Source organism: Stegostoma tigrinum, chromosome 10, assembly GCF_030684315.1.
Source record: "Stegostoma tigrinum isolate sSteTig4 chromosome 10, sSteTig4.hap1, whole genome shotgun sequence".
Lineage (NCBI taxonomy): Eukaryota > Metazoa > Chordata > Chondrichthyes > Orectolobiformes > Stegostomatidae > Stegostoma > Stegostoma tigrinum.
The window spans coordinates 83,160,985-83,186,959 of NC_081363.1; the positions used below are offsets into that span (position 1 = coordinate 83,160,985).

At 42.4% G+C, this 25,975-nt stretch overlaps 1 protein-coding gene across 1 annotated transcript in view; it reads right to left on the reverse strand.

The window, feature by feature from the left end:
• The window catches only part of capn3a (calpain 3a, (p94)), a 90,384-nt gene that overhangs the window by 30,577 nt on the left and 33,832 nt on the right, over window positions 1-25,975 (reverse strand). Inside the window, exons 3-11 of the mRNA XM_048538135.2 lie at window positions 22,586-22,704; window positions 20,562-20,695; window positions 19,598-19,766; window positions 9,786-9,923; window positions 6,539-6,622; window positions 5,899-5,984; window positions 4,566-4,643; window positions 1,444-1,604; window positions 269-438 (exon numbers count right to left, since the gene is read on the reverse strand). Of these exons, the coding sequence (XP_048394092.1) occupies window positions 269-438; window positions 1,444-1,604; window positions 4,566-4,643; window positions 5,899-5,984; window positions 6,539-6,622; window positions 9,786-9,923; window positions 19,598-19,766; window positions 20,562-20,695; window positions 22,586-22,704 (1,139 nt within the window). The remainder of the gene's footprint in view (window positions 1-268; window positions 439-1,443; window positions 1,605-4,565; window positions 4,644-5,898; window positions 5,985-6,538; window positions 6,623-9,785; window positions 9,924-19,597; window positions 19,767-20,561; window positions 20,696-22,585; window positions 22,705-25,975) is intronic.

A 25,975-nucleotide genomic window follows, 5' to 3' on the forward strand; every position in this document is an offset into this window, starting at 1 on the left:
CTGCTTTTGACATTGCAACAGGGACTGCGCTTCAAAACACTTCAATGGTTATTCACACTTCTTTGGGGTTATGAAAGATAAAATGTAAGTGCAATTCTTTTGATGGCAGCACATTTTAATCTATGAAAACAACCACAACCTTGCTCATTCTGTCTGAAATAACCTGAGCAATGCTAAATTTTGACCAAGTTGATGTGGTGACATAAGTCTAGTTGTATTTTGTAAACCTCTTTTTGAATAGGCTGCAAATATCCCAAACAGCATTTACCTCATAAATAGCAAATCCAATGGTGTGGAAGTTGAAACCCATTCTGCGTTCCTTCCGACGATTCTTTTGCATTAGAGCAACAACAAAGGTGCAGAGGACCTCAGCAACATCGGGGTCATCATCCTCCTCACAGAGTTTCAGTCGATACTGAGGATTCGTCCAGAATGTGTCTTAAAAGAAAGTACGTAGGTTTACAAAATCAAGAGGGGCATGATTAGGATGAATAGCCAAAGTCTTTTTTCTCAAGTGGTGGTGTCAAGAACAGGACACAGTTTAAGGTGGGAGGGGAATGCTTTAAAAGGGACCTAACAGGCAACTCTTTCATGTAGAGTGTGGTGTGTGTATGGAATGAGCTGCCAGAGGAGGTGGTGGAGAAGCATAAAATTATAGATTGGTATGTCTGCTTGGCATAGACAAGTTAGACGAACAGGTCTGTTTCCATGCTGTATGACTCACTAACTCTATAACAGGAGGGAAAGAGTTGGTCTTTGGCTGTTCTGTTTCTGTAGTGTTTAAAACTAAAGAGAAAGAAAGGAATCAAAGGGATAGGGCGTAATAACCAATACAAAGAAAGAAAGGGGAGAATGGACACAAACAGAGGAGACCAAGGAAAATAAAACAGTATTACAAAAGCAAAGAATTTTTTTTAAAAAGGCAAACAAATTGAGAGAATAAGGAAAGGAAAAGAAACACAAAGAATAAAACTCCAGAGTGCAGGAGGAAAAAAGAAAAAACTTGAGAAGCAATAAACCTGGTAATTTATGAGCAGACACCAATACAGCCACAAAAATTTTAGATTTAGATTGCTATAAAACCAAGTATTTTCAGGGGTGGAGCAAGCCAAGCAACTCAGATGGAGCCAACAAGTGACTCCAGTCTCCACAGCACATATTTGATTCTGAACAGTCTCTGAATTAGCTGAGTGAATACTCATTGTATAGCATTGCTATGAAGTTCAAAAACAAGAACAGTCCTTTCTAAACACAGTTGCAGCAGCTTCTCAGGATAACAAAGGTTGGGCAATAAAAAGCTGTCTTGGTCATACCACATCCCAAGGAGAAGTGGAAGAAATGATAGAAAGAATTCACAGAAAGTGAGAACTAACAAAACAGAGGTGATAGAGAGGAATGGAAGAGAAAAGACAACTATTGATAAGAGAAAAAGTTCAGACCCACCTGGATAATTACGGCAGCCCCCAGCTGAACAGCCTTTTACCCACCGTCCTTCATTGATGGATACTGTCCACCTATGGAGCTTGTCATCGCATAGTGCATCTGGTGTCAGGTTACAAATCTCCAGCTTTGTGAAATTCCTCTTAAAATCATCAAAAGACATCCTGTATATAGCATAATAAAGAAACAATCACATACATTCTAAAGTTTTAAAATCCTGTCATCCATGGGCATTCATGAATAAGGCAGGCAGCATTCAGCAACATGACAGCCAACATGCTGCCTGGTGCCAGGAAACTATTTACCATTTACTGGCATACCATGAGTAGTCATTAATTGGGAAGCACACCAAATTCAGTCCAACTTTCAAGAATAACTGAGCAGGCAACAAAAAAAAACGCATGCCTCTAGTTTTCTCATTGTTTAAAGGTGGTGTCCACCAAGTGAAGTTGTTCACGATTTGGAGTTGTGGTGAGGTTTTGTCTTTGTCTAACTCAGTGACATGGGAATGGGCATAGATGAAAATCAGTCCAGTAGCAGAAAAGATGAAGGGTCGGAAGTGTTTTCTCAGAACCTCAAATGGTACAGGTCTTGTAAGAGGATAGTGTTAGTGCTCAGGTTTTCATATGTTAGAGCAAAAGAAGCATTTATCTTAGGTAACTAGATATGGTTTCTGGCTTATTAGTAACTATACACAGGTCACAATATATTAATGGTAACACAAGGAGTAGATGACATTGTTGTCTCGAACTACAACAGACCAGAACTGCCTAAGACTCAAGACTCCCTAAACATTCCCAGCGAAAATAACATATCAGAGGAGGTGAAAGTTCAGCTTAGCTTCACAATGAACTGTTCTCTTCTCTTGTATGTCCAAGTAGCTATATTACACATGCCCGATCAATAGTCAGAGAAGGGAACTTGAGTTTAAAGCAAACCAGGACCTGCCAGAGTGGGAGCATAGGCATGGTCTCTGATGGAGGGTTAACATGAAGGCAGGTGAATAATTTGGATGGAGGCTCAGCAGAAGGTCCAGGAGGAGGACAGGATGGTTAAAGATAATGAGAAAAAGTCTGAAGATTAATGACTCTGGATAGAGTGGTGGTCAGATGTTCCAAAATATTTAGATGAAGGAACTGGGTAATGGTAAGAGCAGTTAATATTAAGGGTCAAAGGCGATGGCAAGAAGCTTGAGAATAATAGAGGGGAGGTGCATGATCTCCAATTACAGAGCCACAGAATTAGTGTCTATTGACACAATTGCTAAGAAAGTGCTACTTGGATCTGCTAGGAAACTTTTAACCTGCACAACAGCAGGTTGTTACGGGTGAAGGTGCTGATATCATTGCATGCTTCTTCCCACAGTTCAGCGGTGGGTTTGCAATGGACTTTCAATGGTCCAGCAGAGAAGGGCTTTGGTCACACAACAAAAGACAGAGGAGGAAGGCAGGAGGAATCAAAACATCATCACTGCATAAGTGCATCAACAGATCAATACATGCTCAGAGACAATGCCAGAGACTGGCCTAGAACTCTAACAACAGGAGCCTCAGCCCCACTGATCTGAAGGGAATCCCATGCCAGTCATCCTCAGGTCAGTGTGCCTCTAACCTTTGAAACCAGTGGCTCATTTAACAGAAATGTATGGCATTTCCCAGGTTGCAATATATAGGTTTGGAGGAGCCAATGAATTCATTCGATTCACAACAAACTCTGATAGCCAGACCAAGAAAGCAGTTAGCCTCAGGGCTGTAGCACAGTTTTCACTACTATTAGCCAGCTGCAATTGCAAGTCAGAAGGGGTGTCATTCCCTCATGTTTCGAATTATCTGTGACTATTCGAAAAGAATCCTGCAAGGTGTGTTTATTTCCCAAGGAGCTCTTATGACAGATACATTTTAAGGAACTCCCTACTGCCACATCTAATTAAGGTTCCTGTCCACGTGCAAGGCTGGATCTTTGATGGCAAAGGCTACTCCTTCAGAAAATGGTTCATGACACCAATTGGTCATCCCCATAGCCTTGCAGAGGAGAGTTACAACACACTAGAAGGATCAACAGTAGAAATTACAGAACATAATATCGCTCAAAATGTGCTTCTGATATGCTCAGAGATGTCCAGGATTGACAATATCTGCTGTAATGTATACAACATAGCATGGAAAATGAGAGGAAATTTGCTTCTGATGAGGATGACAGGGAAGAATGTGAGGAGGAAATCAGGAATTTCATGGCAGCACTTCCAGATGTAATCACCATGGATAGATTGTTCTGATCACTGCCCCTACCTGACCACTATTTCCTTGTTTGCAAGCCTTTGCCTACTCTGATTGGGTCCCCCGCATCTGTCAGTCTCCACTGGAACTATATCATTCATCATATTCTCTACCCCCTCGAAGACAAAGTGGAATTGACATGAAAGAGATGACACCTCCCCACCCCCCGCCCACCCAGGACAATTGCACTCACATCTTCAATGTCACAATTTCACTTCATACTTGTATCAGTGACCTTGGCCAATCTCTTTAGCATGTCGTTTATGAAGAGGTCTTCACATGCTGCTTGTTCACCTATGCTACACTGCCTTGAGATTACAAATCATGCCACATACTATATCCATTAAAGATTCACCTCTAACATATCACATTGTTGCCTACACAGGCGAGCTGTCCTTCAGACCCCTTTGCTTAGCAATGGCTGCCAAACATGAAGCATAACAGTGCAAAATACAAGCTAAAGGTAGGCATCCCAACAAATGCACATAATGTATACAATAGTCAAACGAACAAAATATATTGTGATATATGCAATTGATATATATATCCTAATAGTATATCAGCACTTGTTCCATTTTGTTGCATGCCTTGGTGTAACATCAGAAGGTGATGAGGAGGCAGACTGCTAAGAATGATATGCCCATCACACTATTGCATGTGGGACCATGTACTCAGCTCACACACTTATAATTTGCATTGTGATTGCATTGCAGTTCCCAACACGTAAATAGAAATGACAATCACTTCCTGTCCTGTTGGGAGTCAAGCTCTCCCATTTAATTTCTGACGCCCCCACTTCGTGTTTACATTCCAGCCAAAGCAGTTAAAATTATATGATTTCATTCTCACCAGAACTCTCCATCTTCTTTCATTTGGTGCTGAAGTCGTTGCTTTTGCCTTTTCTCAATCTCAGACCACTCCCGGGCCCTGGATAGAAAAGAAATTCCATAATCAAGCTGGGAAAAGCCCATAAAACTCAAGAAACTACTGTATCCACCATACTCAGTTAAAACTGGAACCAGAAGCTGCCATTGTAATGCTATGCATTCCATGTTAACTCAGAGCAAACATCATTCATGAGCTGACAGTGGTTGCTTCAAAATCAAGAAGGGGCATTATGGATGAGCCTGACCATGACATTGTCCAAACATGGTACAAGTAGACTTTTCAGCATATGCAATAGACACTGAACAGCCAAGCTGGCTCTCACCTTCCCTAGTCAAGGGACATAAAATTCAATGTGATAGCCAAGAAAAGCACTACCGTCCTACAAACAGGATTTGTAACATTAAGTTACCAATACTACACAAAATAGTTATTTGTTTTGAATGCTTTTTAATGTAGTCCGAGGTCAAAAAGTATGAGCTGTATTATCTCGTTTAAGTATTAATCACAGTTACTCCACACAGCGTACATAATACTCACATATTGTAGCAGGATTTGTTTAGCTATTACAACAGATACTTCTACATTCTTTTAAATTGACTGATATTTTCAAAATCTATTCAATATTAATTTCAGGCCATGCAGAACTATCATCAAGTCCTGTTTAAATGTCACTCAAAACCGAATGTTATATAGATCTTTTGGATATGTTATGTTGCCAAATCAATTCCACTTTAGCTCTTCTGTACATGTCCCAAATCTGAAGAACAGGAATGTTATATGGGTTGTACAGCACAGGGACAAGGCTTTCAATTTTACTGGATATTGCAATGGTCAGATAATCATGGGAGAAGCGCAAACTAGAGTTGTGTGTCAGGACTCTGCAGATTCCCTGAAGCAGCTGACTTTGTGAGAATTGCCTGGGGAAGTGAAATTTCCATAAATCCCCCGCATACGGAACACTCTGAAAAAGCCATTAAAATTTGGCAAATGCTGACTTACTTAAGCTTAATAGCTACTGCAACGTCTGGGAGCTATTAAACTGAACCCTCGAATGAGTGATTGAAAAACAAGAGGGGTGGTGGTTTTTAAGGGAAGATTTGCAATTATGGAGCAAAGTTATAACATGCATGGCTTTAAGGAGGGATATCTATGAAGTAGGTCAAAGGTGACTCAAATCACGAAAGAAGAAGCAGATCAGGACCGAAAGTCTGGAGAAACGAAAGTAAATCTGAATCTGGAGGAAGATAGAGGCAAGAGCATTTTTCTGAATGACTGGAAGGAAAAAAAATCATACTTATCACTCCAGGACCCATTCCACTCCACTGCTCCCCATGGATTCCTCAAACGCACCAACTTCACATTCTGACCTTTGTAAGTAACCTGTTGGCAAAATTGTCATTTATAGAAGAAAAATCAGAGACAAGCACAGATTACTAAATACAAACATACAAACGTGCATTAATCCCTTTCCCCAGTGAGCCACCAATAATACCTCCCTGTATCGTTATATTCCACTTTCCTTCATCCCAGCATTCTTCTTACCATTAATCCCTGCACTGCATTATACTGAATTAATCATTGAATGTGTTCCAGTCAGCTCCAGTATATCATTCTCTACACCACACTGCCTTTCCTCAATTACTCTATGTACCACAATATCCTGTGTAATCACTCCCTGTAATCCCACTGTCCCCATTTATCACCTTTTACACTGCAGTGCACCCCTCAACCACTCCCTGCACCAGAATATTCCCTACAATCACTCCCATTTTACTCTCTGTGCCCAGTTACACCCCTCAGTCATTCCCTGTGTATCCCTAGAATTATATCACAAATCACTTTGTGTTCTTCTCGCACTACCCTTGTGTGAACCTTCCTATTATATACGTATTCCAATAATTCAAATGGCTAAGCAGTCAGCTTTGAAAACTTACTTCATCCACACTGGTTACAGAATAGGCATGTCCTCTGACCAAACCACTGGCTGTTCGTGTTTCAAACTGCTGAGGTACGAAAGACTGTCAAAACAGGAGAATCAGTCAGACTGTGCTTATGGTGTGGCTTTAACACCTAACTACCTCAGAGAAAGGGCAATAAATTCTTTCTGCACTATGATCCAGCTCATTGCCTACCCCTTTCCACAACATCCCACTCCCCACTCCCCCACACCACCTCCCCCCCAACCCCCACCACCTGTAATCTCATTTCTAAATTATGATAGAAATCCAGTCAAAGTTTCATGATTGGGTCTCCTCCCTCCCTATTACCCAAACTCCCTCAGGAGCTTATACGACAAGTTATTGAGTGTACCATGTCAGGAGAAGTGATTTTGTTCCTTGCCCGTTACGGGATGAGCTGATGTCAATTGTGACAGATCAAGCCACTCTCTTTTGGTCTCCAAGCCCCTCGATTAATAACAGAAAGTTTCAATCAGGCCTTCCAATTTCCAGTGCCACTTGACAACATATAGAGTCATAGATTTGCACAACACAGAAACAGACCCTTTGATCCCATTCTTCCATGCTGATCAGATACCCTAAATGAATCAAGTACCATTTACCAGCATTTGACCCATATCCTATTCATGTACCTTTCCAGATGCCTCTTAAATGTAATTGTACCAGCTTCCACCACTTCCTCAATCATATCTCTGCACTGAACCGCCGCGTGAGTGCACAGTACTCAGGCACAGCCTCACAGAAGCTCAGTGACTCGTGCAAGGTACACTGCATTCCATTTACGCATCAACCACTACATGAGAAATTTGTACCTTAGGTCCCTTTTAAATCTTTCTCTTCTCACCTTAAACCTATGCCCACTAGTTTTGGACTCTGCTGTCCTGGAGAAAAGACCTTGACTATTCGCCCTATCCATGCCCCTCATGACTTTAGAAACTTCTGTAAGGTCACCCCTCAGCCTCCGACACTATAGAGAAAACAGCCCCAGCCTATTCAGCTTCTCCCTATAGTTCATGTGTCAAGTCAGGACAGAAATGAAGGGTTTGACATGTTCCCTTTGCTCAGCTAGTCACCTTTCAAACAATATAGGCCCATGTGCAAGACAATCACTTGGGCAAGTTCTTGGGGAGCCATCAGGGCTGTAACATCCAATGCCCCAACTGTTAACACTGGTCTTCCAACTATGAAAATCCAATGACCTATATCCCAGTTTGAATCAACAACTTGCAGAGGGGGCAGGAGGAAAGAATAGGAGAAAACATTTTTCTCTTTCCCTACCTAGTTCTGCAATGCCCCACCCCCATATCAAACCTATACACTCTGTGCTGTAGGAAACATCTCCTAACCAATCATATTTCTGCACTGAACTGCTGTGTGAGTGCACAGTACTCAGGCACAGCCTCACAGAAGCTCAGCGACCTGTGCAAGGTACACTGCATGCAAGAAAGCAACATGCATTGTGTTAACATGCAGGTATTCCCATTCTTCAGCAGGAGATTCAGGGAATGCATGCTTATTCCCCTGCTATACACCACATGAACTCTCTCAAATCCCTATTTTATGACAAGCACTTTAATTGAATGGTTGGTAAACTTCAAATATACTGCACATTTTTCAGCACAGTCCTGTAACCAGCTATGAGCCATAAAATGGCAACGAGACAGATACAAATAAAGTATCTCATTAGCATTTTTAGCAGTATTTTGGTGATGTAAAGACTGTATCTTCATTTTTCTTTATTTTTTATTGTGGGGTGAAATGGGAAAAGGACTACTTTAAAAGGCAAGGATTGTTGAAGCAAGCAACCTGAAATTTACTGTAACCATTGGCTGCAAAGCTGCTTGTTCAAATAGTGGGAAAATCTGGAGCCAACGGGTGTGTACAAATGAAGCTTCAGCCAGCTAAAAGTAGCTGATTGGTCTGTGGAACGGCGACCAGTCATCCATGACAAGGAACTTCCACTTGCTATCAGTTATGCGATTGTCTCCCAGGTAGCAGAACACCTTTGGGGTGTGAAAACTTTGGAAGAAGCTATTGGATCTACTAAAGGGAATGAGCTGTCCTCTTCGCTGCAGTAAAAGCATTATCAGGCCTGAAGGCAGTTTATTTTCTCTCAGCAAGTGCTGGAAGCTGTTTTTTTTTATAGCCAGTAAGTCAGAGACTTTGTAGCCGTGAACCAACTGTCCTGTGTCTCCTGCAAAGAAATTTCTGAGAATGGATGATCTCAGCAGACCCAGTGAACAGGGCCAATGGAAATATCTTCTCAGTCTTTCCCTCCACCCATAACATCCATGTTGATTTTCTGGCCTATGTCAGTCTGTTTGTTTGTGGAGGGGGAATTTATAAGGGGTTTCGAGTTTTAATTAGTAGTTATATATGAATGGTTCATGTTTATTTATCTGTGGTTAGAATAAATAGTAATGTTTGTTAAGTACAGAAACCTGGCTGTGCTTTCTGTCAACTTGGATGTAAACATGGGTATATTGGAGAATTCTGCATACTTCATAACAACTATAAAGTGTAACAGTGTGCATATGCATTCTGCAAGATTAGTTCAGCACAGCAGAGAACTCAAGTTGCCACCTGACAGAGCTGGATGCTTCTGCTGTCATGCTGCTTATAGTTGCTATAAGCCAAGTCATGAGAAACATACATTCAAGATGGGGGCAAAGTAAAGCTAGGCTGACAGGATTAAAAGGGTTCTATTGTCCCGTGCAAAGTAGAAAACATTTTTAATTGGGATTCATCAAGCACCAATTGAGTGTACATCAATCAGCATCAGCATGGTATTTCAGCATTCCACCTCAGAATGCTCCCTTTCATAAAATTCAAAGTATATCACCAGATTTGGGCAACTCGAGAAGAAATCCATTTCTTGTTTATTTTACTTTATCAGTAAGGGTAACTCATTGTGTAACTGTAGTGTTCATGTTTATTCATTAGGGTAAGATTTACTATTTAATTATATGACTTCATATTCAGTCATGGTAGATTTACTTACTGTGTGACTGTGCTAAGTTTCTTGTCATTCAGGAAAGTTAGTCAATTATTTTAATCAACCTGCTCAGACACTTATGACATACATCCAGGGCGTGAGGGGCTTGACTGGAACTTCTGGCCACAAAAGCTCTGCAGCAATCTTAGTCACACCGGTTAGACAAATGCATTGCAAGTGCAATCATTAATTGCCTCAAATCACAAGTTCCTTAATTGCCATACAAACCCTGACAGGAAAGTCATCAAAATTCTTGCTCTGATCACCAACTTTGGCCTTGGATCCATCTGCAGCGATTAAAGAGCGAGACAGAAACCTTTGGATCTGTGCTTCTGGCATAAAACCGGTCCCATGAAACATACTTTCCTGGAATAACAGATAGCACCACAGATGAGCGGGAAGGAAAACAGAAAGTGAGTCAGTCAGCAGGATGGGAGAGAGAGAGAGAGATGCAGAAAGCAAAAGAATGAGAGAGAGAGTGAGACAATATGTGAAAGAAAAGTTCATAACAGCAGGAGAGATAAAAACAAGAAAGTATGGGAGAAATGGATAAACCAACAGATATAGCGCCTGAAAAAAAATCCTATGACAAATCCAGGATATCTGGGGCAGCAATATTTTCTTTACATTCATGGACATCAGTGGCAAGCCAACATTATGATGTCCACCCATTTATGTGTCTCTAGTCAATGGTTACTCCAAAGGTGTTGGTAGTGGGGACTTAAGTGAAGGCAATGCCATTGAATATCATGGACAGTTGGTTAGGTTCTCTCATGCTGGAAATGTAAATTGACTGACACAAATATTACATATGTTTTAACTCCCCAAGACTGAATCTTGACCAGGTCTTGCTGTAAATGGAGATAGCTGTTTCAGTATCTGACCATAAGATTCAAAGAGAAAGATGAGGGCAAGCCACACAGTCACAGTAAGGAAGACTTCACTGCAGTGAGACAGAAACCAAATAAGTATTTTGGAAATTTGGTCAATGAGGAATTCAGGGCAAAGGGGCAAAGATATGTTTGAATTAAGATATACTGCAAGAGAAAAGACTCCAGAGCAAAAGATGAGCTTCAGAGGAGTAAGGAGTGGATCAAGAGGACCGTCAGCACAGAAATCAATGGCAGTATAATGTCACGAGTGCAGGTTAACTGATAGTAGGTTTAGTCAGTATTTCAGATCTTTAAAGTGAAAGTTAGCATTTAGTTTGTCAGTATTCTCAAAACTTTTCTTCACTTTCTCTGAGAAATATTTTGTTGGGTTTTCATAGTAAGTTCACACTTATTCCATGGGTAAGAAACAGATTTTGGAGTTACAGGATGACAGGTCAGAGACTAAGTGGAGTATATATCCTAGGGGATATGCGAAATCAAAGACATACTGTGTGCCCCAGGCAAAAATAACTATAGGAAGTGTGACCAGCTGCTCAGGCTAGTTTTAGAACCTGACAAATGGCTGGATATACCACCGTACTGATAAAGAGGTGGTCACATTGCAGATTAGACGTGCACAGGAATGGGTGATTACCAACAGGCTAAAAGAATCAGGCAGGTAGCTAAGGAATGAAGTGTTTCTATAGCCGAAAAAAATGACTCTAGAATGGAGCATCGCATTCCGGTGCTATGTTCAAAGATGTCTGGACTCCAAAGCGTCCTTTTGGGGGAAAAAATCAGCCGTAAACCACGGTCCATACTGATGCCAATGACATAGGCATGAAAATCGATGGGATCCTGAAGCCAGATTTCAGGGAGTTAGGAAGGAAATTAAAAATGAGATCCTGTAGAGTATATATCTCGGAATTATTCCCAGTGCCACATGCTTGTGAATATAAGAACAGGAAGATAAATTGATTGAATGCATGGTGAGAGAGCTGATGTAGGAGAGAAGGCATCAGATTTCTGAAGGCCTGAGGCCAGTTCTGGACAAGTAGGACCTGGGCAAGCTGGGCAGGTTACACCTTAAGAGGACTGGGACGGATAACCTTGCGAGGAGACTTACTAGTGCTACTGGGGTGAATTTAAAATAGCTTGTCGGGAAACGTGAGTCGTAACCCAAATTAGAAGGAAGTGAAGTTGGCAACAGGAAGTTGAAAAGAACAGGCCCGGAGACATGAAAAACAAAGCCAAGCATTGAAAATGCTTCAAAAGAGGATTGATGTCAAAAAGGGCATTCTCCCTGTTTGTGCACAGCATTCATCACAAGGTAGATGATCTAAAGGCACAAGTAGAAATATATGGTCATAATCTAATCGCCATTACTGAGATATGGCTGCATAGTGACCAGGACTTGGAAGTGATTATTCAAGCAGATTCGATATTTAGGAAAAGCAGACAAGACAGGAAAGAAGATGGAGTTGCACTGATAATAAGTACATCACAACATCAGTAAGGGAGATCTCAGGTTGAAATAACAATGTATGGGATTTGTTTGGCTGGAATTAAGAAATAGCAAGAGGGCAACACATTGGTGGCCTAAAGATAACTCCAGCTAAACTGCAGTGGTAGTGTGGGACATGGTATTAATCGGGAGTTGACAGAAGCATGCAGCATGGGCAACACAGTTATCGTGAATGATTTCAATCTGCATATAGACTGGGTAAACCAATTCAGCACTAAAGCAATGGAGGATGAGTTTCTGGATATATTCTAGAGCAGCTTATTGAAAAGCCAACCAGCAGAGCTGCTACTTTGAATCAAACATAATGGAATGAGAAAATGGCTAATTAACAATCTTGTAGAAAAACCATTAGGGATGACTGACTGCAATATAACAGAATTTTACATTATGTTTCAAAATGAGCTAGATTATTCTGAAACAGGGGTGTGAAATTTAAATAAGGGAAATTATGAAGGCATGAGGGAAAAATTGACTGGGTTGGATTTGGAAAATACATTAAAAAGCATGACTATACATCGGCAATGGAATAGTCTTTAAATAGCTTTAAAGAGCTATGCATTTGTTCAAGGTGGAAAAATCCCAAAAGGCCAACAGGAGCTAACCAGAAGACCAAAACAAGAGAAAAATGTAGAGTTTCCTAAACATTATAGAAATTCTGAGGATTGGAAGGATTTTAGAAAACAGCAAGGTAGGACCAAGAGATAATGGGAACTGCAGATGCTGGAGAATCCAAGACAACAAAATGTGAGGCTGGATGAACACAGCAGGCCAAGCAGCATCTCAGGAGCACAAAAGCTGACGTTTCGGGCCTAGACCCTTCATCAGAGAGGGGGATGGGGTGAGGGTTCTGGAATAAATAGGGAGAGACGGGGAGGCGGACCGAAGATGGAGAGACAATGGGAGAGAGATTCCCTGAGGTTGGTCCGGAGGGAGGAGGGTAACTTCTTCAGGTTAGGCATCCCTGGAAGAGGGCACCCCAACCTTCAGTTCACCTGGGCCATCTCCAGCACATCCCTCACCTTCCTGGACCTCTCAGTCTCCATCTCAGGCAACCAGCTTGTAACTGATGTCCATTTCAAGTCCACCGACTCCCACAGCTACCTAGAATACACCTCCTCCCACCCACCCTCCTGCAAAAATTCCATCCCCTATTCCCAATTCCTCCGCCTCTGCCGCATCTGCTCCCACGATAAGACATTCCACTCCCGCACATCCCAGATGTCCAAATTCTTCAAGGACCGCAACTTTCCCCCCACAGTGATCGAGAACGCCCTCGACCGCGTCTCCCGTATTTCCCGCAACACGTCCCTCACACCCCGCCCCCGCCACAACCGCCCAAAGAGGATCCCCCTCGTTCTCACACACCACCCCACCAACCTCTGGATACAACGCATCATCCTCCGACACTTCCACCATCTACAATCCGACCCCACCACCCAAGACATTTTTCCATCCCCACCCCTGTCTGCTTTCCAGAGAGACCACTCTCTCCATGACTCCCTTGTTCGCTCCACACTGCCCTCCAACCCCACCACACCCGGCACCTTCCCCTGCAACCGCAGGAAATGCTACACTTGCCCCCACACCTCCCCCCTCACCCCTATCCCAGGCCCCAAGATGACATTCCACATTAAGCAGAGGTTCACCTGCACATCTGCCAATGTGGTATACTGCATCCACTATACCCGGTGCGGCTTCCTCTACATTGGGGAAACCAAGCGGAGGCTTGGGGACCGCTTTGCAGAACATCTCCGCTCAGTTCGCAACAAACTACTGCACCTCCCAGTCGCAAACCATTTCCACTCCCCCTCCCATTCTTTAGATGACATGTCCATCATGGGCCTCCTGCAGTGCCACAATGATGCCACCCGAAGGTTGCAGGAACAGCAACTCATATTCCGCCTGGGAACCCTGCAGCCTAAGGGTATCAATGTGGACTTCACCAGTTTCAAAATCTGCCCTTCCCCAACTGCATCCCTAAACCAGCCCAGTTCGTCCCCTCCCCCCACTGCACCACACAACCAGCCCAGCTCTTCCACTCCACCCACTGCATCCCAAAACCAGTCCAACCTGTTCTTCCTCTCACCCATCCCTTCCTCCCACCCCAAGCCGCACCCCCATCTACCTACTAACCTCCTTGACCTGTCCGTCTTCCCTGGACTGACCTATCCCCTCCCTACCTCCCCACCTATCTTTTCTCTCCATCTTCGGTCCGCCTCCCCCTCTCTCCCTATTTATTCCAAAACCCTCACCCCATCCCCCTCTCTGATGAAGGGTCTAGGCCCGAAACGTCAGCTTTTGTGCTCCTGAGATGCTGCTTAGCCTGCTGTGTTCATCCAGCCTCACATTTTGTTGTCAAGGTAGGACCAAGAATCTGATTAAGACAGAACAGAATATGAATGCAATCTAACAAATGAACATAAAATGGACTGTAAAATAGCTTCATAAAAGGAAGCCTTTGGCCAAAAAAGTTATAGGCAGAGTCAGGAGAATTTATAACAGGAAATTGTAAAATAGCAGAGAAGCCTTATGTTTCTTCTCACTTAGGAATCTATGAGGAATCACCCAGAACTAGAGATTCAAGCCGTTAGGGAGCATGAGGAGTTGAAGGAAATTAGTAAGACGATTGTACCAGAGAAATTAATGGGAATGAAATTTGATAAGTCCCCAAGACCTGATGGTTTGCCTACCAGAGTGGTCATAGAGAAAATAGATGCATTGGTGATTCTCTTCCAAAATTCAATATATTCTGAGTTATTCCTGTGGATTAGAAAGTAGCAGATGTCACCTCACTATTTAAATAAGGACTAAAGTATAAAACAGGGAAGTACAGACCATCAGCCTTACATCAGCTGTAGAGAAAATACTAGAATCTATAGAAAGATTTTTTAAAATTGAAACGTAGATGACAATTACATGTTTGGGCACAGTTAGCATTGATTTGTGAATGGTGTTCGGTGAATTTGTTAAGAATTTTTTGAAGATGTTACAAACAATATTTACTAGGGAGAGCCCACATACATGCATCCTCAGATTTTCAGAGGAGGCTGATTAGAAAAATTAAAGTTAAATGGGATAAGGGATAGTGTACTAGGATCAGCTAACAGAGACAAAACACAGAATTTGAATAGACAGGTCATTCTCATGTAGGTAGGCTATGACTACTGTAAAATGGTACCAAAAAGATCAGCACTTGAGTCCCAACCCAAAATGTTTCAAGATGATTTGCAGGTGGGGACCAAATATAATATTTCTAAATTTGTGAATGATAATAAGCCAACTGCAAATGTGTGCTTTGAGAAAGGTGGAAAAAAGCTTCAGGAGGATTTGGACATGCTTGGCCAATGCATACTAACATGGCTAATGGAAATTATTGTGAATAAATGAGGATATTCATTTGGTAGGAGAAACAGGTATGCAGAGCCTTTCTTAAATGGTAAGAGATTGGAAGGTGTAGGTGTACAATGGTATTCTTGCTGTCACTGAAGGCTAACATGCAGATGCAGCAAGTTATTAGGAAGCTCATGGAATGTCACTTTTTATTGCAAGTATCAAGTATTGAGCAGGATGGCTTGTTTCAATTGTACAGATGCTTAGTTAAACCACACCTGGAGTACTGTATGCAGTTTTGGTCTCCTTATGACAGGAAAGATATTATTACCGTAGAAGGAGTACAATCGAAGTTCATCAGGCTTGTTTCCAGGATGTCAGGGCAGTACTCTGAGGAAAGATTGCGCCTATATTCTCTCGAGTTTTGAAGAATGTGATGTGATTTCATTGAATCTTACAAAATTCTTAGGGATAGTCAAGGTAGATGCAGCTGTGTTCAGTGTCTGAGAAAGCTAAAGGAAGTCAGCAGGCATAATTTAAAAAGGGCGAAGCCACTCAGATTGAAGATGAGGAGAAATTGTTTTACACTGAAGGGTGGAAACCTTTTGAATTCTCCACCACAGAGGGCTGTGGAAGATCTATTTTTGAGTATATGTAAAGAAATGATTGATAGATTTCACAGAAATCATAGAATCCCTACAGTGTGGAAGCAGGCCATTTGGCCCACAAATCACACCAACCCTCCAAAAAGCATCTCACCCACACATACGTATCCTTATAACCGTACATTTACCATGGCTAATCCACCTAAATCAAGCAGCCCTGGAAACTTTGAGCAATTTAGCATAGACATCTAACCTGCGCGTCCTTGGGAGGAAACCAGAGCTCTCAGCAGAAACCCACGCTAACACGGGGAGAATGCGCAAACTCCACAGACAATCGCCTAAGGGTGGAATTGAACCCAGATCCCTGGCAGCAGAGCTAACCATTGAGCCATCATGTTGCTGATTACCAGTTATGTACAAGCTTGTTGGGAAAGGGTGGGTAAAATGGCATTGAAGTGTTCAATTAGATATGATGTTATCGAATGGCAGAGCAGGTCTGAAAGGCTGAATAGCCTAATGGTATGTTTCAACATATAGCACAAGTGAGAGTGAGAAAGATAGCAGTGGTGAGGAAGACAAGGGGATTAAGCAAAATGGTATGAGATAGAGATAACATCAGCAGTCATGAAAGATTGGGAGATAATATAAAAATAAGACTAAGTATAACCTGTTACAGGTAGCAAAAGTGAATGAGAAAAAGAGAAAGAGACAAGAGAGGGCACAAGTGCAATTAGGATATTCAAAAAGAAGGCCGAGGGGGCGAGAAAAAGGAATAATGAGACAGGGGTTGAATGGAGTACAAGTGAAACTTGCAAAAAGATGAAGGTGGAGAAATATAGAAAAGGTTAGACAATCAGGCATACTTGCTTTACAGGTGGATACATTTAGGAACTGATAAAATTTCTACTACCCTGTGCTAACCCTGGTGATAGTAACTGGTTACATCTAATTTATGCTGCTGTAGCCCTGTATTTATCAGGAGCACCAGAAGCTGGTTAAGAGATACCAGCAGCCCACGCAACAAGTGTTTTTCTTGGGTATTGGGGAACAGGCAGGGAAATCAGGGCATGGCACTGGATGGAGGCACAGGAGAGGGACATCAGGATTTGTTTAACTGTGGCTTCCTGTTCAGCATAAATTCTAAATGCCTGTTACATAGAGTCATACAGCACAGAAACAGACCCTTTGGCAAGTTTTGAGAAGATTTGTAGCTCAGGTTGAGGTTCTGGATGTGACTCAGATCCACAGATCCTTTGATCCAATCGGTCCACACTGAACATAATTCCAAACTAAACTAGTCCCAATTGCCTGCTTCTGGCCCACATCCCTTCAAACCTTTCCTATTTATGCACATATCAAAATGTCTCTTAAATATTGTAATTGTGCCAACATCATCATTTCCTCAGGAAATTCATACCACACGCGAGCCATCCTCTGTGTAAAGAATTTGCCCCCATGTCTTTTTCAAATCTTTCTCCTCTTATCTTAAAAATGTGCCCCTCGTCTTGAAATTCACCATCCTAGGGAAAAGACAACTACCATTAACTCTATTTATACCCCTCAGGATTTCAGAGACTTCAGTCAGGTCACCTCTAAACCTCTTTAAGTCCCAGCCTATCCAGATTTTCCTTGTATTTCAAACCTTCCATATCCAGCAATATCCTGGTAAATCTCTTCTGAACACTCTTCAGCTTAATAATATCCTTCCTATAACTGGGCAACCAGAACTGGGCATCGTACTTCAGAAGAAACCTCATCAATGTACTGTACAATATCAACAAGACCTCCCAACTCCTATACTCAAAGGACTGAGTAATGAATGCAAAAGCAAGTGTGCTAAATGCCTTTTTAACCACCCTTTCTATATGTGATGCAAATTTTAAGGAATTATGTACTTCAACCCCTAGGTCCCTCTGTTCCATAATACAAGCCATGGCCCTACCATTAATTGTATAAGCTCTACCATTGTTTGTTGTACCAAAAAGCAATACCTCTATTTTGAGAAGATTTGTAGCTCAGGTTGAGGTTCTGGATGTGAGTTTGCTCGCTGAGCTGGAAGGTTAGTTTTCAGACGTTTCGTCACCATTCTAGGTAACATCATCAGTGAGCCTCCGACGAAGCGCTGGTGTTATGTCCCGCTTTCTATTTATCTGGTTAGGTTTCCTTGGGTTGGTGATGTCATTTTCTGTTCTTTTTCTCAGGGGGTGGTAGATTGGCTCCAAGTCAATGTGTGGAGCCAATCTACCACCCCCTGAGAAAAAGAACAGAGAATGACATGACCAACCCAAGGAAACCTAACCAGATAAATAGAAAGCGGGACATAACACCAGCGCTTCGTCGGAGGCTCACTGGTGATGTTACCTAGAATGGTGACGAAACGTCTGAAAACTAACCTTCCAGCTCAGTGAGCAAACTCACATCCAATACCTCCATTTATCCAGATTGAACTCCACCTGCCCCAATTTGTTCAAGATCCCTTTGTAATCTTAGAAAACCATCCTCACTATCTACTATCCCACCAATTTTGGTCAATCCACAAACTTACTAACCATGTCTTCTGTATTCTCATCTAATTCTTATGGCTGCTAATGGAATAGTTTAGATTAGATGGGCTTCAGATTGGCTTCACAGGTCGGCGCAGCATCAAGGGCTGAAGGGCCTGCACTGTGTTGTAATGTTCTATGTTCTATGTTTCATGTTCTAAGTCTTGACTGGAAGGGCATATGTGACAGCCTTCAACTTGAGTAGATATCATCAGGATTTGAATGAGTGCGGTAGATAGATGGCAACGTCTTTCGACCTGACTTGTAGCGCTGGGAGATTGCGCACCTCAACTGTGTTAAAGTAACTGTGCACAATACTAGTCCCACTGAATTGTTTCCCGGCCCACAGAGCTTGTGCATATTGAATCCCCAAGACATAATTCACTGTTTCTAACACTTGCCTCATATTGGTCCGAATAAATAGTACAATCAAGAATCAAAGAAACTTCTAACTTGATTTCACATCTCTATTTTCAACCTTATCAGAAGATGATGGCCATAACCAAGTTAACTCCTCTGATAAAATGTTGCATCAATAATTGCCAGATAATATCACCATGTATTCAGCAACACATCATCAAGGGTAATACATGAGGTTTTACTCACACTTAGGTACTCAAACACAATCTAACTCAAATTACAAATCACAGTAAGACACAGGGAGGAACATCATGTCTGAGATATCATATAGAGTGAGGGTTTGATATCACACTGGTAGAGGAGGGAATGTAATCTTAGATGGGAGAGGCAGGAATGTTATGTCACATATGTGGAGGGTCTTGTATAGCAGGGGAGGGAAGGAGCGTCTGATAATCACATGGGGAAGGGAGGAGAAGAGTCTGATATCATATTGGAGTATGGGGTCTGCTATCACATGGGGAAGAGAGTGGGGAGTATTGTATCACATTCATGGAAACTCCTCCTGTAATTAATCAATGCACTATCTGTTCTCTTACTGTTTCTGATATTTCTCCTTGAAGTGCACCAGCCGGTGGATCGTATCAGTAAATAACAGATATACTGTAATAAAACATCTCTCAATCAGTCTGTTTTGGCCACTCTGTGATCCAAGTAAGCAATGGAATTACCATTTGGTGTGTACATGTAATGACAGAATCATTGAAGAAAAGAGCAGTAGCAAGAGCTGGCATACCAGCACACTTACATCAATTGAACAACCCATAAGGGAGCCCCTCTCTGTTGCCTTCTTCAAGATCTTGAACAGATCCTTGGGGGCTTCCTTTATCTCAAAGAATTCAGTAACACCACCAGTAAAATCTTCCATGGCTTCTGTGGTATTACCACCTTTCAGTGCTTCATATGATCCATGCAACCTAGATGACAGGATAGGATAAGAGTCAAAGCATAGCCTAATATTTCTTGACAAGCTAATTCCCAATTATCTGACCTTTGCTCTTTATAATACTGATTCCTTGCTGAGATAGGGTTCCAAGAAAAAACATCACCCTACAGAAACCTACCCAGTCATCCATTTGAGGCCACAGAGGTCGGAAGGTATTAAATTTTAATCTGACCACACGCTGCTTTCTTGTTAAGTGAGTACAAGGATACTAGGGGCTGTCAATTCATCTGAAAGTCAACATCATGGAAAACTCAGGTGAAAACCAGCAATGTTCCTGGAAATGCTTGAACAGCTTTGCTAACTCTGAGACAGTTGAGCAATGACTAGATTAGATTAGATTCCCTACAATGTGGAAACAGGCCCTTCAGCCCAACAAGTCCACACCGCCTCTTGGAGCATCGCACCCACACCCATCCCCCTATAACCCACTCCCCCCGACCCCCCCAGCACTATGGGCAATTTAGAATGGCCAATCCACCTAGCCTGCACATCTTTGGACTGTGGGAGGAAACCGGAGCACCCGGAGAAAACCCACACAGACAAAGGGAGAATGTGCAAACTCCACACAGACAGTTATCCAAGGCTGGAATTGAACCTAGGTCCCTGGCGCTCTGAGGCTGCAGTGCTAACCACTGAGCCACCTGCCGCCCAATGAAGCTGTGAATTTCTTTCAACCAATCAGGAAGTTTTAACCAGCAATACCAACATTGGATATTTAGACTCACTGTGACTGAGAATGAGAGTGCAGTTCACCCCAATGACTCACTTGGCATAGGCCTTCTCCAACAGAGCACTCCAAAACTCATTTCGCTCAGCAGATTTGGTAAAAACCAACTGGTTGTTGAATGTGGGAATTCGGTCATCAACAGTGACATCCACCCAGTCACCGAAACGCCAGAACTGCAATAAAGAGTGAAACAGAGAAGAGAAAAATTTACCAATTTCACCAGATGATCAAGTATTTTTAATCCTCATTAAATATGACATGGCATCTAATCCCACTCAAAACACTAGCAACCACTTTGAGACTACATTACAATGGATTTAAGTACAAAATAGTCACTAGGAAATTCAGGAATCTAGGTAAACATCTGAGGGAGAAAGGAACAGTGAGATATTTTGAATGGGGAAATGAGGAGGAATGGTAGGAGGTTAACGTGGAACTCAAAAAATGGCACAGACAATTGAGCTGTTTCCCTTGTTCTTTGCAAATGTCAGATGGATGCAGTTCCACAAATACCTTGTAGTTATTCATTCAAAAGTAAGTTTTGTCCATTGAGTGGCCAAAAGTTGCTCCTTTCCACCAGATTTTATCAAGTGACTCCAGTTTCCCATCTTCTAAAAAATGGTCATCTGACAGTTTTGACAAGGGATACAATGCTAATTTTACACTTGGGCAGCAAAATAAAAACCAAACCAGTAAGCTGAATGCATGAGAATGTTCTTACTGGAGCAGTCTGGATTTTATCAGATGTGAGCTGCGGATCACTGAAACTCGTCCGGCTCACTTGTCAATTTTCCTGCAGTTATCTGAAGATTCTGGGATATTTAACCAAGCCTTTTAACTATAGAATACACAGAATTGAATTTTCTTCAAGCTTCAGGTGTCAACTGAAATTTTAGAAGATCCAGCCTTAAATTTTCTACAAAGCCATAACCACATGGTAGGGCCAGGAATCTGACAGGTAAAGTGTAGCAGGGTGTAAGGGGGAGATGTGTAAGAGTGAGGCGGGAGTATGACCAGTTAGAACTGCACCTTGCAGAATGTCATCAGTATCCGACTTCAATGACAGGACATTCTTCTTTCAGCACTGTAATAGAAATGATTTGCCCACTGACGCAGACGTTGCCCTTTCAAGTGCTGGCAGCAACACCAAGTACCGGCAGACTTTAATTTTAGTTCTATGCACACTATAGTGATATTCAGGGTGACTTAGAGTTGGCATGAGATCATTTTGCACTATTGAGTTTGGTGAGCGATTTAACTTGATCATGGCAAATCTAATGTCCAACTATCCACCTTAATTCTATATGACCATCTTCAGTTCTGACATGTTCCATCAAACTGACATCAACAGCTTTTTACTAGCAACAGTGTCAGATATTTCCCAATACGTCGTGCCTAGTCACTTCCACATCAACAATTAGAGAATAACAGACCAGACAACTATACACCTAACTTAAGTATTCAACACTCTCAAAATATTCATGGATGCCTCATCCTTCTCTAGGGAATATAATCTGTCTAGGGGAGAAACATCCAGCTATTTGGATTGGAAGGGAAGAAACAGGCCTGTATGTTCCCTGACTATCTGGATAATGTGTCTGGTGTTCCTGGTTTTTCTTTGAGATGCATCTGCATAATCTTTGTCTGTCTATTTGATGCACCTGTGTACTCCCTATCTTTCTGGAAATGATTTGTCTGTTAATTCTCTATCTGTCTAGAGGATGTGCCTGCCTAGGATGATTTGTCTGTGTGTTCACTTTTGCCAGGTAGAGATGTGTGTGTACTCCCTGTCTGTTTGCTACACATTGAGAGATGTGTCTGCCCACCACATCTAAGTCAATCATATGATGTGCCCAGATCAACGATGCCATTAATAATGGTCAGAGAAGGCCATCCCAATGGACTTCCTGTGGCACACGGACTCCAGGAGAGAGGGTTGAATGTTGTCCTTGGCAATTGTAGACAGAGGCAGAGCCTGCCAATGCTGTAACATGCTGCTCCACTGAATCTAACAATAACTTGCTTGCTTCTTTAATTGATATTACTAATGTAAACAACAATACCTGAAAGTGGAAGATTCCAGCATAGTTCTCTGTAAAGTACTGATCACGAGGAATAACCCGGTACAGCAGCTTCTCATTAAGAGTGAGACATGCAATGGCAGCCAGAAACCAGCAATCACCTAGTTAGAAACAGAAATCATCAGGGTCCAGTCAGACCAAACCCAAAATTAGGGCTTAAGCACCAGAGTAATTTGAGATATGACATACAAACTTAAGTATGTTTAGGAGAACATTCTACAAGTCACTACTATTAGTCCTGAGGAAGTACCTTCAGTGACTTTATCCCTGTGGGTTTCCAAGGTTTTTCACCACTGGAGATTTTCTCATATTATGTTTGGCTATGTTGAAAACTAACCATAGGGATTGATTAATCCAATTATTTAACAACTCCATCACTGTATAACTTGACTACCAGGATGGGATGTAAGGAATGAGATAACAATAAGCTTTTCTTCCCAAATTCCAACTTGGAGTTCAAACAAACTTAGTCCTTTGATAACATCTGATATTATGGTAGGGTTTCTGGATAGAGGGAAGATATCCCAGTTTTAATCTGAAAAATTCCAGTCCCGCAGTCACAGGCCCACACACAGACCCACATTCTAATCAAAAGGGCTAAATCAAGACCTTTTCCTGACGTTGGGGTCAGATAAGTGAACGAGGTGCTCATCTACAGCATCAATCTTTAAGGGGTGTCAAATTATACTTTACCTTGTTGAGGTAGCATTGTCAGCCTGAGACACTTCATTACAGAGACAACATCACTGGAATGCAATCTGTTATTGCGAGGGAGACAATGGGATTGACGGCAGCACCAGGCTAGCAACTGAGCACTTTTATGGTTGGTGGGTCTGGTGAAGAACCACACAGCCAATAATCTTCAACACCGTTCTCTCATCACTTAATCTCAAGGGGTTCATGTTCACCCATTCTGAGCTTATGTAATTCATTCATTCAAGCTCAGCACAATAACAAAGACAAGTGAAGAAAGAGAAGGAACCGGATACTCAGGATCAAGCAACATGCAAGTCCCTGGAGCATTTTTCTGCCTAATGTTTTCAGCTCCAAAAATCACTTGCTTCCACACTTAGCAGCTGTAATTCTTTCATCCAATGGGAGGGTGAGAAATTCACAGAACACAATGATGATGGCAGAGTGCCAATAGATGAGAATATATCACCAATTTGCTGGAGGTCAAGGGGAAGAACACACAGATCTGAGCAATGTGCTTGCACAGTTTGCACAACCCCCCCAGTGCATGAATGCTGAAAAGGATATTGAAGGAATATTGTCATAAAATACAGACTCTCTGATCAGTCTCCAATAATGGGTGGTTTTTACGTTCTCATTCACAAACCTATAAAGGGAAGTTTTTACCTTCCTTGTAGACTTCAGTGTAACATGTAGGAACATAATTAGAATCAGCAGTGGCACATCATTCAAGATTTATTTGTTTGTGAGTTGTGAACATTACCGAAGGTCAGAATTCAATGTTCATTTCTGATTACTCTTGAGGCAGTGCTGGTGTACCACTGAAGGTACTTCCTCAGGACTAATAGTAGTGACTTGTAGAATGTTAACCCAGTGGCAGCGATTGAGCAGCAATATCTTTTCAAGTCAGATCAGTTCAGAGATCAAGGGGGCAACTGTACTCCCATGCACCTGCCACCACTGTCCTTCAAAGTGACAAGAACTGTTTTTGCAAGTGCCATCAAAGAAGCTACTTTTCGCTCAATGATATCCTTACCTCCACCTTGATGCCTTGATAGCAAGTAAAACTATTGCTTTTCTTCCACCCTGACTGTTATCTCTGGTACCTTACGTTCAAATGACATACATATGGAAGGATACGCTCACAACTGGTTTAGCCTTTCAATGCCAGATCTATGTAAAGAAGTATCAGGTCCTGATCTCATATGCAAAAACTGACTTTTATTCCAGGCTCAACCCGGCTTTGTCTGATTACTGCAAAACTGTCCTTCTTAAACCTAAACCCCTGTTCCCTCCATCCTCAGCTCCAACTATAAATGCGAGGAGTTTATGAATCAATTTGTCACTAAGATTCAAACAATCCTGTGCTCCATCCCTCTCTTCCACTAGCCAACTTGACTACATGTCCTCTAAAACTCTGAGAACTGTCCCAGTTCTCCACCTTCCTGCTCCTCTGATGCTGCTTGGCCTGCTGTGTTCATCCAGCTCTACACCTTCGTATCTCTTTAAAGTTCATGTGTTTTATTAAAGATCCAGCTCGGATTGAAACCTGAACATAAGTTGAGTTTTCTAAATAAACAAGAAAGGTCTCAATTTTGATGCCAATCTATGGTTGTTTCAGTTGATCTCAGTTAGAATAACATCAGCGAAGACAGATCACCCCAAGATTCCAATACCTGATTATTATCTCATTGTCATAGCGATGAGGGACTTCAGTTATATGGAGAGACGAAAGAAGTTCAAACTTTTTTTCTGGGAAGGAAGATTTAAAAAGCTGCTCAAAGTTATGAGACATTTTGATACGATAGACAGGGATAACCTTTTCACTGACAGAAAGATCAAGTCATTGAGAATGCAGATTTGACATATTTGGCAATCGAACCTCATAGAGGTGAGGAATTCTTTTTCACTCAGCTAGTTGTCATGATCTGGAGTGCAAAATTTGAGAGGGTGTGAAGGCAAGTTTAATTGTAGCTTTCAAATCATTAGTGCATATAAAATTTAAAAATGAAACGGGGGTAACTGATGTCCATTTCAAGCCCACCGACTCCCACAGCTACCTAGAATACACCTCCTCCCACCCACCCTCCTGCAAAAATTCCATCCCCTATTCCCAATTCCTCCGCCTCCGCCGCATCTGCTCCCACGATAAGACATTCCACTCCCGCACATCCCAGATGTTCAAGTTCTTCAAGGACCGCAACTTTCCCCCCACAGTGATCGAGAACGCCCTTGACCGCGTCTCCCGTATTTCCCGCAACACATCCCTCACACCCCGCCCCCGCCACAATCGCCCAAAGAGGATCCCCCTCATTCTCACACACCACCCCACCAACCTCTGGATACAACGCATCATCCTCCGACACTTCCGCCATCTACAAACCGACCCCACCACCCAAGACATTTTTCCAACCCCACCCCTGTCTGCTTTCCGGAGAGACCACTCTCTCCGTGACTCCCTTGTTCGCTCCACACTGCCCTCCAACCCCACCACACCCGGCACCTTCCCCTGCAACCGCAGGAAATGCTACACTTGCCCCCACACCTCCTCCCTCACCCCTATCCCAGGCCCCAAGATGACATTCCACATTAAGCAGAGGTTCACCTGCACATCTGCCAATGTGGTATACTGCATCCACTGTACCCGGTGTGGCTTCCTCTACATTGGGGAAACCAAGC